Raw genomic sequence first — 13,713 nt, forward strand, 5'->3', positions numbered from 1 at the left:
AATAAAAGATGTCAGAAAATGTCTGTCTGAAAAGAGCAAACTTGCTTTTTGCAAATTGGCAATTATTCATTCATTGAGACTATTACAAAATCTGAATAGCCTGCTGCCCTGATAAGCTATCATTCTAAGTTTATTTTGGGCTGAATGGGTGGGAGGAAAAGGAAAAAAAGGGCCATTTGTTTAGTAGGTCCATAAGTCGTTAAATGATCTGAGCATCATACCGATGCACGGAGAGATTCTGCAGCAGCATGCTCAACTTCTCCAGTACGTTGAGTGCAACTCGTGGAGATCGCAGCAATGCAACACAACTTCTGAAGAAGGCCTCGGTTCCACACCCTGCTATAAAGGCCTCTGACACTTCTGTGCATTCAAGCAAGCAATAATGGAATGTTTCAGTTGGCAAGAATGAATTGGTTTGATTATTGTTAACTTTTTTTTAAAAACAAAACACAGCAGCCAAGTTTTCTTGGGAAAAGTGAAAAATTTTACAAGAATTATTGATACAGCTCAATTTTACTGTGGTCAGCAGCCATGAGAAGTAGCGAGTCTATGGCAGAGGAAAGTAGTCCACGAGCCGACGGGCGCAGGAAGTGGATAATTGCACCGATTGCTCCATGTTGCAGGAACAAATGTCGGGCTGTGAGATCTTGCAGATCACCTCGAAATGTGTCCCATACTTGAGCCAGAAGGTCCACTGGAGACACAGGTTGTAACATTGTTTGATGAGTACTGATTATCGGTAAATTACTAACACTACAATCACAATTTGTCGATTGCTGGTGTCTTCTTATGAATAATGTTCTCGATTGCATATTGACTAGGGTTTGATGAATTTGGTCTGCTGGTTGTATCATTACCGAGACAACTGCCACTGAATTCGTCTCCTGATAGATCATGGCCACTGTTCTCAGCAATTGCATACCCTTTCATAAACACACCATGAGTGTTTTAACGTCTTCAAAATCATATGAACATAGGGTTCCCCAGCTTCACATCCTTCCAAGGAATGGCACTCATTGATGCATCATCTTGCATGTGAGGCATGAGGTAGGTGTGTATCGTTGATTCAGGAATCCAACCCAGACCAGACAACTCAAAATCTGAATGCACTACATTTGAGCTATCCTGTCGGCACAATGCATCGACAAGCTCATGCGTTGCTTATCTTATTTACTTCTGAGTACACCATACCAGTCATACCATGCTATAATTTCCAACACTTGATGGCAGACATAAGGAAAGCAAAGATTCTCTGATTTAACAACAAGGTATCTAGTTTTACTTGTACACCAGTGATAATGGACTTTTAATGATAATTTGCAAATTGACAATGTACACTACACACTTCAACTCTTTTTACCAACATATAAATAAGATTTATACTGAAACAGAAGGCGCAATGAACAAATAATGCCAATAAGCCAAACTTTGTTTTTATTTTTTTTAAACAGCCAGACAAACCAAAAGATGCTCTTTAAAAACCCTTTAAGCAATTGGCAAAATAAAACCAAATAAAAATTTTGAACTTTGGAGAATTGCAAGCAGAAATACAACAGCATAACCAAGTCGAGGTTTTAACAAAGGGCATGCTCAAACGGTCCAAAATTTCAACTTTATCACAAGACCCAGACAACCATCAATATCGCCTGCATTTCTGAAAAGAACAAAGCAATAGTGGCGTTCAATGAACCTGTGTCATGATAGCTGGAAATATCTGGTGTTCCCTGTTTGTGGGTGATTTCCAAATTCTGCTTTGCACCAGATAGTAAGAGCCAATATCAATGGATGAAAAAGCAAAGTTGCCATGAATGCTTGGCTGTCACAAGGCCTTTGGAAACTATTTGATAATTTTTTCTTTATCTGAGTGAGGCTCTTGGAAGAGCAAGGTCAGACTGACAGTTGGACAAGCCTTGAGGAAATTAACGAACAGGAAGAGGAGAGGAAAGACTGAAACGAGCTAGGAAAGATTAATAATATATTGTCGAGTTAGGAAAGGTTAATTGAGGTAATAAAGATCGTGGGCCAGAATTGGGGATGAAGAGTGATGGCAGTGCACTGCTTGCCTGAAGTCCTGGAGTGAAGAGAGACAGAACAACCTCTGGAAGGCAGTTTCATAGAAGGCAGACGTGAGGAAGAAAAGAAAAAAAAAGTTAAGGGGTGCACACAGCTTGGATTTTTGAAGTTTAACACAGAAGGGGGGTTACCACAGTATATGAATGTGTGTATCCTGAAGTTTCTAGAGAGGACTTTTCAAACAGAGAGCAATGTTGGAGAATATAGGGTAGAAAACAGACTATGAACCTGCCTGCAATGTGAGATCCACAAACCTTGTGCTTCAGCCTCATCACAGGAAATTACAATAATTTTGAGAGCTTTAGATTACATAGAATCCAGGAGAGACAGATGTGATGCTGGGGTACCAATGCAAAGTGAACAGCAGTACTACATTGAGCTACTGACAAAAGCCACGTAGAATCTCTGATTTACCAAGGAAACACTTGGATTGTTGGAGGATGCCTAGTCTCCGGCTGGCTTTGGAGGAAAAATTTGCTGTTTGGTTCATGAAAGGCCATGACTGACAGTGAGGCTCAAGAAGTTCAAGATGATGTACCTCTTCCAGTGTTTAACCAAGGGAATAGAGAGGTGGGTTTGTTTGACAATCCTTCTGGGGCAATAGAGTGAGACTGGGATTTTTCAGACTGGTATCTAAGACGAGCACACACAGAACTCCTGGAGATAAATCAGATCAGGACATAACACAAGAAAGAGGGGGGAGGGGGGCACACCAACAGTAGGATTGATGGATGAAATGGAGAGAGACTGAGAAATAATGGGTAAGGGAGGACACACAGTGGACAGAATTTCCATATCAGCAGAGATGGACACAGCTGCTGTCTGCTGAGCAGAGGGATAGGGTCCTGTATAACACAATGTGGAGTCATCTACAAAAAGGAAGAGAGGGTTCTCTAGGGCATCGGCGAGGTCATTAGATAATGAAAAATATAGGGTCTAAAACTTTGTCTTTGGGAGCTCCAGCCTCCACTGGAAGAGGAGAGGGTTCTATTGATGGCAACACATCAAATGTGTGAATGAAGGAAGTCAGAAATCTTGGAATGAAGGTGCCCTTCTATACCACATAGAGCTTGTCAAGCAAAGTATATAGACCTTTCTAACCTCTTCTTTAGGATTGAGAGCCTCCAACCATTACAGAGAGGAGCAGAAGTATGTCCAGAGTTGAATTGCCAGGACAGAATCCAAACTGATGGTTGGAGATCAGGTTGTTTGAAAACAGGAAAGACAACATCAGAAGCAATGATGGACTCTGATTTCGCTTGTAATATTGGAAACAAGTTCACTGGCCTATAATTGGTGGGGTCTGTTTTTACATCCTTCTTGTGGATGGGAGTGATGTTTGACTTTTGTGCAAGAGGACAGACTGTTTAAGGCAGATAGGAAACCAAAACGGCAGATCACGATTTGAGAACATGGGCACTCATGCCATTTGGGCCCTTCGCCAAAGCAGGATCCCAAGCCGGACAACCTTATCTACCTTCTCAAGTGAAGACAGAGTCCAATTGCCAGTGGGTAAGATTGGGATAGATTGGTGTTGGGTACATGAGATTTGGAGGCAGAGACAGAGTTTTAACATTCTGCCTTTATCCCAAGGTAGTCTGCAGTAATCCCGTTTGAGGTGAGGGACAGGATGGATGGGGAGCAAACACCAGATTCAGACAACCCCCAAAAATAAATTTTGAAAGGAATGTTTGGCAAGAATAACAGTTGCCTGGAATCTGCAGTTTACTGCAGGCCGGTGTCACTCCATCACTCCCTGAGGCATTAAAGATAAGAGTGCATACGGTCCGTGTTTGTTGATGATGCTGAACCTGCTGAAAAAAAACCCTATTTTTTTCCAATTTTATTTATGGTCTAATGCTCATAGTTAAGCTTGTTCATGTGTTACTGCAGCCCAAAGAAATGAGTAGAGTGGAGTAGAAGTGTACTTTTTTTTCTTTTTTACATGAATTACATGGACATCAGTATACAATGGACATACACTTGGTATGGTTGACATGGGAATGCAAATCGGCTGACCCACTGTTGACCATTTTTTGTGCCCTGTTTTTCCACTCCCATGTGATTTTGACACTTGTATGTTAAAAAAAAATACATTTATATATAAATACGTAATCGATTCCCCCCATTATGTGATGACATCCAGACATCTTATTGAATAATTTTCTTCTGGCAGTTTTTTGTTTTTGGGGGGGGGGGGATGGAAGGGAGACAAAGAACTTTGCTAGTATCATGCAATGCTGCAAACCAGCGAGTGTTTATCAATCAGTCGAGGAAGGACAATTTATGTGTTTGAATTTTGCTCAGCCTGGAAAATAGCAGAAAAATGTAAGCATTATTTGTGTGCGAGATTTCATGAATGCTCATCTGGTGAGTGGCAAGTAAAAATTCGAAAAATGTGTGAATTGTAATGGGATAAGCATCTTATTTGATGCTTATCTTGAGAAGACATTCGATGATGTATTTAGAGCAGTGATCTTCACGATTTTTGAGGGGGGCCACTTTTGCAAAGTAAAGACATCAGTAAGAGCCGCCACACTGCCTGCAGGACTCTGTCATGGCTGCTATTAGGCCTTTCCGCCACATACTCTCTTTTTCATTGTGGTTAATTGGGCTGCAAGCATAATTATTTGTATTCTGCCATCTACTGATGTAATTGTTACTTTTAAGCTTCACGTTTGAACACATTTGAGACATTAATTTGGTGTGTGACAAGGAAGAATTGATTCAATTTTGGTGAAGATCCAAATCCAGATGCAGATACGACATTTATTTAATTGTTAAAGTGATTATTCACCATTGAGAGATCGGGCCAAAAACGATTTGTAGCATATTTCAAAAATATGTATTGGGCCCAAGATGTTCTCATGTATCAGGCATTAAGTGGTAGAGGTATGCGCTCTTCCGAGTGCCGTTCGAGTTTCATGATGCTATAAAATCAAACTTAATACATAGCCTTTACAAATGACTCCAAAGTGATAAAGCTAAAAATGCAGATAAAATGTGAATACTGAAAGTTAAATTAACACAAAACGAGATGATTGTCAGTTGTATAAAGTATTCAAACCCTTTGCCTCATAAACCTTAAATCACTTCAGGAGCAAATGATTTGTTTGAAAAGTTACAAAATAATTGTAATAGGTTTCACCGATATGTAATCACTGATTTACCTTATAAATTAAGCTCCCCCACTTATCTTGCAAGTTTTAACGTGCACCTCACTTGGTCAACCAACAAGGCAAACAGGAAGACCAAGGAAATTTCCAAAGAAGTCAGTGGTGGAGAAGCATATATATATAGTATATAAAATAACTTGCACCAAAAACTAACATTTTCACGCTCACGCCAGAGGTATCACTATAGCTCTCTGTTTTTCGAACAGGCAAGCTAATAAGTCAGAGATGGTATCACCACATCTTACAGCACTCTCAGTACCAAAGTACAGTTCACACATCTGATTGATTAGTTTTTGTGGCACCCCCAAGAGGGCATCCCGATTCACTGCATCAAATGACTTGCAGAGATCAACATATGTTGCAAGCAGCCCCTGCCGAAACTCTCATCTGTGAAGAGCAAGGATACGGTGAATCGTTGACCTCTTTGGTGTAAAGTCTGACTGCTCTGGGGGCTGGTACTCAAGCAGATGGTGGTGAACCCTATCAAGAATTATCTGAGCAAAGACCTTGCCTGACACTGAGAGCAGTGTCACCTGTCAGTTGTTGTTGCAGTCCTGGTGATCACCCTTCCATTTTCAGAGAGGGACAACAAGGCCCCTCTTCTAGTCAGTTGGGATGATGCCTGTGCTCCAGGCAGAGCAGATAACTGCATGCAACGATATGAGTGCAGCATTTCCACCATCCTTGACAGGTTCAGCGTGGATGCCACAGGTCCCAGAAGCTTTACCCATTCAGCTGGTTCACCGCCACCTGCGTTTCCACAAATGAAGGTGGATCACAGTTGATTGGAGGGTCAGCAATAGGGATAGTAACACCCCTGACATCTAACTCAACAGCTGTTGGGTCCGTCTGGTACAGTAGCTCAAAGTAACTGGCCCAGCGGACCTTCACTTCAGACCCATCTGTCAAGAGCCCACCATCCTCCGCTCAAACTGCAGTACACCGAGGGATGGGCTTGGAGGAATGCAATGCGTAAATTCCCCTGGAAACAGGATGAGAATCACTTGATCAGACGTGATGGTCTCACCCCCTCACGGATTCCTCGCACGTCGGCCTCCTTGTCCACTCTCAGCACACGTACAATTTTATGCCTCAACTCCGTGAACAGCTCAGCTCGACCATTAAGCCTGGCCCTGCGACTCTGGTCAATGGTATCCAGTGTTCCTTGAGAGACAATTCTTTTTCCCCCTACGGTGAGTTACAAGACATCCACATGCAACATCAAGGATGATGGTCTTGAAGGCACTCCACAACTATTCAGGTTTTCCCAAAGCACCCAGACCCCCCAAAATCCCCACTCAGCTTGTACACAAACTCCTCAGGTACCCTCTCATTCTTCAGCTGGCCAACACATCCAGCCTCGGCTGGGACAGCACCATTCTCCCAGATTAAAGATGTAACTTTAGAGTTGCTACTTAAAAGCCTGTGGTCGGTATTGAATTCAGCACTCTGGTGGACCCTGCAGTTCTGGATCATCCTCCAGTGATCATCAACAAGCACATTGTCAGTCTCCTTTCCCACACCACCAGCATTGGAATATCAATTCCAGCGATGAACCTGTGGGTGCTAAAACCATGAACCAGCCACCCTAAGTCCATGACTTCTTGCAAAGTCAAGGAACTTCGTGCTATTCTGGTTCAGTTACAGACCCATGGGGACCAACACATATATCATAACCATCCCTATCATTACCAGTCGATGCATTGAAATCCCCCAAGACCAGAAGTGTATCACCTGGGGCAATGATCAACCAGATTCGAGTGCGGCATAGAATGCATCCTTCATGGTGAGATCACTCACCTCAGTCGGAGCATATACAGAGACCAGAGAAACGACATCCAAGTAGTGACAAATCCTTGGTCTCATAATACGCTCATTGACCGGTGTTACCTCAATTGTCGTTGGAGTCAGCTTATTGGACACAGCTACAGCAATTCCTTGGGCATGGTAACCATAGGAGTAACCAGACCAATAGTAGGTGTAACCATGCACCATGATCTCGCCACTATCCGGTCTCCGAACCTCAGAGTGCTGCAATACCGATGTTCAAATGCTTAAGCTCAGATAACAGAAACAGGTGATTATCCTCTCAGGGATAGGACATTCCAGGCACCCACCCGAATGGACCGCCTCAGGTTAACCCAAGGAGACCGCCGTCTGGTGGACAACACCTCAGTACCACTCCGCCACACACCACCACTGTCTGACTCAGGAAGTTTACCCGGTGCTTTTCCTCCGATCATCAAGGAATGGGGGTCCCGAAGGCTTTGTCCCAATCCTGTCATCCGGTGAGCTGCCCTGTGAAGGGCAGCAGCACAGGAGGTGCTCCCACGGAGTGGGTTTTCAGTTTTCTTTGCGTTTGTGGGTTTTGCGGAATGAAATGTTTTATGGTGGCCGGAGTGCAAATCCTGCCACCAACCTCCTAAAATAAAAAATAAAAAAAAGTAACAAGTAACCCGACTGCAGAAGGATGGCCACAGACACAGGCTCCAGATATGGATGGCCGTTGATTCACAAACAGCTCCTCAGCCCTTTGACGGGTTTTCTTTTTAATCCTGCTGGGTGTCCATATCTATACACCCTCCTCACCAGGAAACCTGGTGGGGGGGGGACGGTTTAGTCGCCGACAACCCGACCATGGAACAGGTTTACATAGTACCTGAAGCAAGTCACAGATCCAATCTGGCCTGACCTGACAATAATTCAGGAGAGGGTTATAATAATATTTCAGTCACTCATCATCCCTTTGAGCATGGTGGAATCCATCATGAAGTGGGAGACATATCATACCACCCACACTCTACCCAGATCAGGTCACCCATCCAAACTCAACAGCTGGGTAAGCAGGAAACTCGTGTGGGATGTCACTGAAATGACTTTGAAAGATCTGCAAGGCTCTATGTTTGAGATGGAGGTCAGTGTCCATCAATCAACAATATCCCATTCCCTTTACAAAGCGAGCCTCTATGGACAGTTGGCAAGACAAGCAATTACTGAAAAAGACACATCAAAAAGCTCATCTGTAATTTGCAAAAAAGCATCTTAATGATACTACAGGCATGTGGGGAAAAAGTTGTTGTAAGATGAAAAAAAAAAATAATAATAATAATAATAATAATAATAATAATAATAATAATAATAATCGCACCCATGTCCAAAGGAAGCGGTTCACTGGCATTTTTAATAAGAAATGGACAAAGCCTAGAAATGAACGAAACCCATAAGAATTACCCTTTAGAACCAACCTTTAGGACTGTTTAGAATTACCCTTTGGCACTCATCAGAATTAACCTTTAGAAGTATAATTACGAATGGGCATGTTGGACCAAATTTTCATTGGTCTTCAAGGCTTTGTTGCATACCTGCTCAAGCAGTACAGCAGGCATTAGTTTGCCTTTCACCAAGCCCAGATTAGATGTACTTGGGCCAGGGTGGAGATTATATACATTCGTTATTATTCTTGCCAAACTACTATTATTATTCTTGTTAATATTATTGGTAATAATTAACATATAGTTTGGTACAATATTATCGTTATTTTTATTATATATTTTGTAAATAGAATGCCATGCTGCAGAAGGGCCTATTTAGCTGCCCTATACACCTGAACATGGCGTACGTTTAAAACACGGGAATTCTTCTGGGTTATTTGTAGTTAATTAGCCAAATCAACTCAGGAGATCATGACGTTCATTTTGGTGCATCACATTCCACATCTTATATCTCTCTCTCTCTCTCTCTCTCTCTCTCTCTCTCTCTCTCTCTCTCTCTCTCTCTCTCTCTCTCTCTCTCTCTCTCTCTCTCTCTCTCTCTCTCTCTCTCTCTCTCTCTCTCTCTCTCTCTCTCTCTCTCTCTCTCTCTCTCTCTCTCTCTCTCTCTCTCTCTCTCTCTCTCTCTCTCTCTCTCTCTCTCTCTCTCTCTCTCTCTCTCTCTCTCTCTCTCTCTCTCTCTCTCTCTCTCTCTCTCTCTCTCTCTCTCTCTCTCTCTCTCTCTCTCTCTCTCTCTCTCTCTCTCTCTCTCTCTCTCTCTCTCTCTCTCTCTCTCTCTCTCTCTCTCTCTCTCTCTCTCTCTCTCTCTCTCTCTCTCTCTCTCTCTCTCTCTCTCTCTCTCTCTCTCTCTCTCTCTCTCTCTCACACACACACACACACACACACACACACACACACACACACACACACACACACACACACACACACACACACACACACACACACACACACACACACACACACACACACACACACACACACACACACGAGTCTAAAAGGGTCGATGGGTTTTCGGGGCCTTGTGGGTCCTTGGGAACTTTTGGGTTTTTAGGGTCGCAGTAGACTAAAGGGTCAAAAGGGTCCATTTTTCATAGAAGCACTGTCAAAAGATTCTTCTTTATTTTTGATGGACGGATGGAAATGGTCAAATGTTGAAGCAGCTTCACCACTCAAAATATTGAACTTTTTGGTCGAAATTCAAAGCATTACATCTGGCGTGAGCCAAACACTGCACATCACCCAATCAACACCCATCCCTCCTGTCAAGCGTGGTGGAGGGCAGCATCATGTTATGGGGCTGCATTTCATCAGCAGGGACTGGCAGGTTCATCAGAATAGAAGGAACAATGGACGGTGCAAAGTACAGGAGGATCCTTGATGAAAACCTGTTTGAATCAGCGATGAATCTGAAACAGGGTCAGAGATTCACATTTCAGCAGGACAATGATCTGAAGGACAAAGCTGAAGCCACACTGGAGTGATTGATTAAGAAGAAAATAAATGTTGAGTGACACAGTCAAAGTCCGGACTTGAACTCAATTGAACATTTAGGGTGAGACTTGAAGATTGCAGTCCATCGACGATCCCCATAAGACATGGCAGAACTCGAGCAATTTCCACATGAAGAACGGATAAAGATTTCACTATCTCACTGTGCAAAGCTGGTGGAGATCTACCCACAAAGACTCATAGCAGTCATTGCTGCTAAAGATGCTTCCATCAAGTGCTGACCTGAGGGGCTGAATACTTTTACAACCAGTGAATTTTGATTTGTACATGTTTTTTTGCTGGTATTCCTGACATGTAACCTCCTTCAACTAAAACAATGTTTCATGTTATCTCTTCAGTTACTAATAAAAAAGTTCATTTGGAAAAATTGTTTCTACATTATTCCCAATTCATCTAAATGAATTTACTAAATGAATAGTGATTACTTTTGCAGGCCACTGTAGTTGTTTGTGCTTGTGTTTTTTGTCCACAATAGATGCCCACTTTTCGTGAATCGTCTCAAAACACCAAATGAAATGCTGCTAACTATACCATCATGAGATTCATTCATTAATTATTAAGGGAATTCAAGAAAAAAAAAATAGAAAAAAATTCCATAATCATCAAGGGATGGTTTAGGCTATGACAAATGCAGAACAGGTTTTGAGGTCAAGCCAAGTGCTTGGGCCTGGAAACAGCAAATTCCATGGTGGAATTCCAAGCCTCCAACATCAGAAAAGAGCACTTCAAAGATGTGACATTCATGAGATTATAGGAAAGATCGTCTTATCATCAGCCAATGACTGTCTTGACGAGTTAGTTGATTATTCAAAGCAAATTCCAGATTTATTTTCAGAGCTCATTCTATCCTACTAGACAGTCATGAACCTCTGATTTAGATGTCATTCAATATATTTGGGTGAATATGCAAACCCTGGAAAGAATTGGCCACCTCATTAATTACAATGATTAAAAAAAAAAAATACAAGATTGAGTGTTAACTTTTTTTCATGAGAAGTTGTGTCCATCCCATTGAGTGGTTTATTTATTTATTTTTTCTGAAAAAATTTGTTTGGTTTTTTTTTTAAAAACAAATTTTAAGACTGTGCAATAAACATTGAAGTAGCGAAACAGCCAAATTGTTTTTCTTTCGTCTATCATTTTTTTTTCCATGTGATCTCCATGAAACGTTGACCAGTGCTGGTCGTTTCAACAACAGAAAAACATTTTAACATGACATGTGACAACACAAAATTTTAACAACAAAATCGTTAGTGATTTTTCAGTATTCTGCACAACTGCCTTTGAAGTTGAACACCATTTTTCTCGAACTACATGCTCATTAACTCAGTATGCATCTTGTCCCCCGACCCCATGTCGTGAGGTGTCCTTAAGGAACCCACTTCACGTGATACTCAAAATTTGAGGGTAAATCAAAAAGTAAAGTGAATTCGTGAATTGCCCACAAAATATGCTTCTCCGGTGGGAAAGACTAATTTTGACATCGTACTCTTGCACATCTACACACACTTCTGCCACCGCTTCACAGGTTTACGGCTGCCTGGGAAAAACAAAAACGTTGTGTGGTCCTTGTTTTCCTGCACTGCCATTTGGACGTCATCATCGCTGAAGTTCTGACCTTAGAGAGCTTCCTCCATCGGGCCAAACAGATGAAAAACAAAATGTACGAGACACTGGCTGTCAGGTGATTATTCAAAACTAAGCTCCTCAATGCGCTGAACCGTGCCATACGTGAGCTGTGCTTTTCGTGATGCCATACGTGAGCACGTGATGTCATGTTTGAGAATTACATCAGTAGTGAGGACCCAATGAAACCTCATGCATATTGCTGGTTAAATCTCGTTTGCAGAGATGCAGAGCATGTTGCACTTGTTGCCGTTTCACGGTACATGTTGAAATGCATGATAAGAATATCCTTCTCGTTCCAGATTATTGTCATCATTGCTTTCCTGATTTCGACAAAGCAAACATTTTGGTATTGGTGACGGGTATTTCTATTTCATGGATGCCCGTTTACTCTTGTGTTTCAATTGCTGAACAAATTGCTGTAGTGAAGATGACAAAAATGTGTCGTCTTCTCCTTTGCATTGCTGAAGACCAGCATGTTCCTATACGTGTGTTTGTGTTCATCAATGAGCATTTTGGCACCTTCCAAGCATACACTTTGTGTAATTTAGTGTGTACCATCCCATGACAGGTATCTACATTGTCCTCTATGACAGCAAACACCGGTTGCCCAAACCGTTGTTCTTCGCAAACACTCAAATCCTTTTCGAAACCGTTTACACCACCCGTACACATTTTTCCGTGACACAGTTCGTCCCATAGTGTTCAGTCATTTTCGTAAGAATGTCTCAGTTTCACAGCTTCATGAAGCAAAAACCTGACGACTAGCTGCTCCGTAACGGTGCACTTGTACTGGAGAAGCTGTCTTTACAAGATGATTACTAGCACCATATATGGGGAAGTCTGCTACTAAGTGGTCAATAAATGACTCGTACATGCCCCTGCAATATCATACAGCTGTATTACACACATGCATTATTAGTGACAGTAAAATTCACTTTATCTATTGACTTACTTGTATATTCAGAATTTGTGGGTTAATAACTTCTGTATTAGTATAAATAGTGTGAAGCAAACATGTGAAATGTTAGATAACTTCCTGCAGGATGAACTTGTAATTTGATATAGGAGCATGGTGTGGAGGAATGGAATCCATGTATCGTTAACCCTATTCAGGCTGGGTTGTTTTTTAAGAATGTTTGGGCTGCGGTGGGGGGGGGGGTCATTTTGACCCCCCCTCCCTCATGATCTCTGAGATGGAACGTTTGATTGACATTAAATTGGGTGTGTACATAGTAAATATTAATATGCCTATATCATTGAATTGCGATAAATTGTCCAGTTTTTAAAATATTATCTAATTATTAATTTGGCAAGTACGCTTGTTTTATTCATATTTTCAACGAAAAAAATTGCACAAATTTGGTATCAAAATATGCGTATGATTTCAAAGTAAAAAAAGTCATTTTGTCAAACACTATTTTGCAATTTGCCTTGGTTATGGAGGAATCGCAAGATTTCTAAAAAGGGGAAGGGGGAGGGAGGGTCATTTTGACCTCCCCCTTCCAATCCCCTAACCTGAATAGGGTTAAGACAAAAGCGCAATTTGTCAATACCACCGGAATTCTGGAATCACGCACAACCTGTACGTCTTTACAACGGATTTCTGTGGTTTACCTGACTGCTGAATTTCATATATTATTCCACAAGTAAATACTTGCACCGATAGTACATATTTGACAATGCCGCAGTTGTAATTGGTCAATGATTACAAGCTACAAACAAGAAAAAGAGCAATCAGAGATTGCTGACCCTCACCAAGACTCGTGTTGTGTGGTGCATTTTGTGTGGCGTTTGTGTACTGGTGTGTTTTGTAATTAAGAGATATAACTAGACGTCCTGCTTTGATCGGACACCTGACCCTGACCCGTGACGTTTTTTATTACTAAATTAAATTTAGAATGGGATTGAAATAAATTCAATTCAAATCAAATGGAAGACCAAATAGGTACAGTCCTGCATTGAAGTAATCAGAAGGAACCCAAACAAGCAAAAAGCAAAGACAAAGTAATCAGGAGGAACCTGGATAAGATTTGCCATTCAGCTGTGACTCCTCTACG

At 41.7% G+C, this 13,713-nt stretch overlaps 1 protein-coding gene across 7 annotated transcripts in view; it reads right to left on the minus strand.

Annotated features, from left to right (window-relative positions):
* The window catches only part of CCDC138 (coiled-coil domain containing 138), a 71,238-nt gene that overhangs the window by 612 nt on the left and 56,913 nt on the right, over positions 1-13,713 (minus strand). For all 7 annotated transcript variants that reach the window (XM_085898566.1, XM_085898562.1, XM_085898565.1 and 4 more), the window contains 2 exons: positions 518-694; positions 222-360 (listed from right to left, as the gene is read on the minus strand). In XM_085898566.1, the coding sequence (XP_085754692.1) occupies positions 222-360; positions 518-694 (316 nt within the window). The remainder of the gene's footprint in view (positions 1-221; positions 361-517; positions 695-13,713) is intronic.

Source organism: Eptatretus burgeri, chromosome 10, assembly GCF_056783735.1.
Source record: "Eptatretus burgeri isolate ZD-2024b chromosome 10, Ebu_testis_v1, whole genome shotgun sequence".
Classification (NCBI taxonomy): Eukaryota; Metazoa; Chordata; class Myxini; order Myxiniformes; family Myxinidae; genus Eptatretus; species Eptatretus burgeri.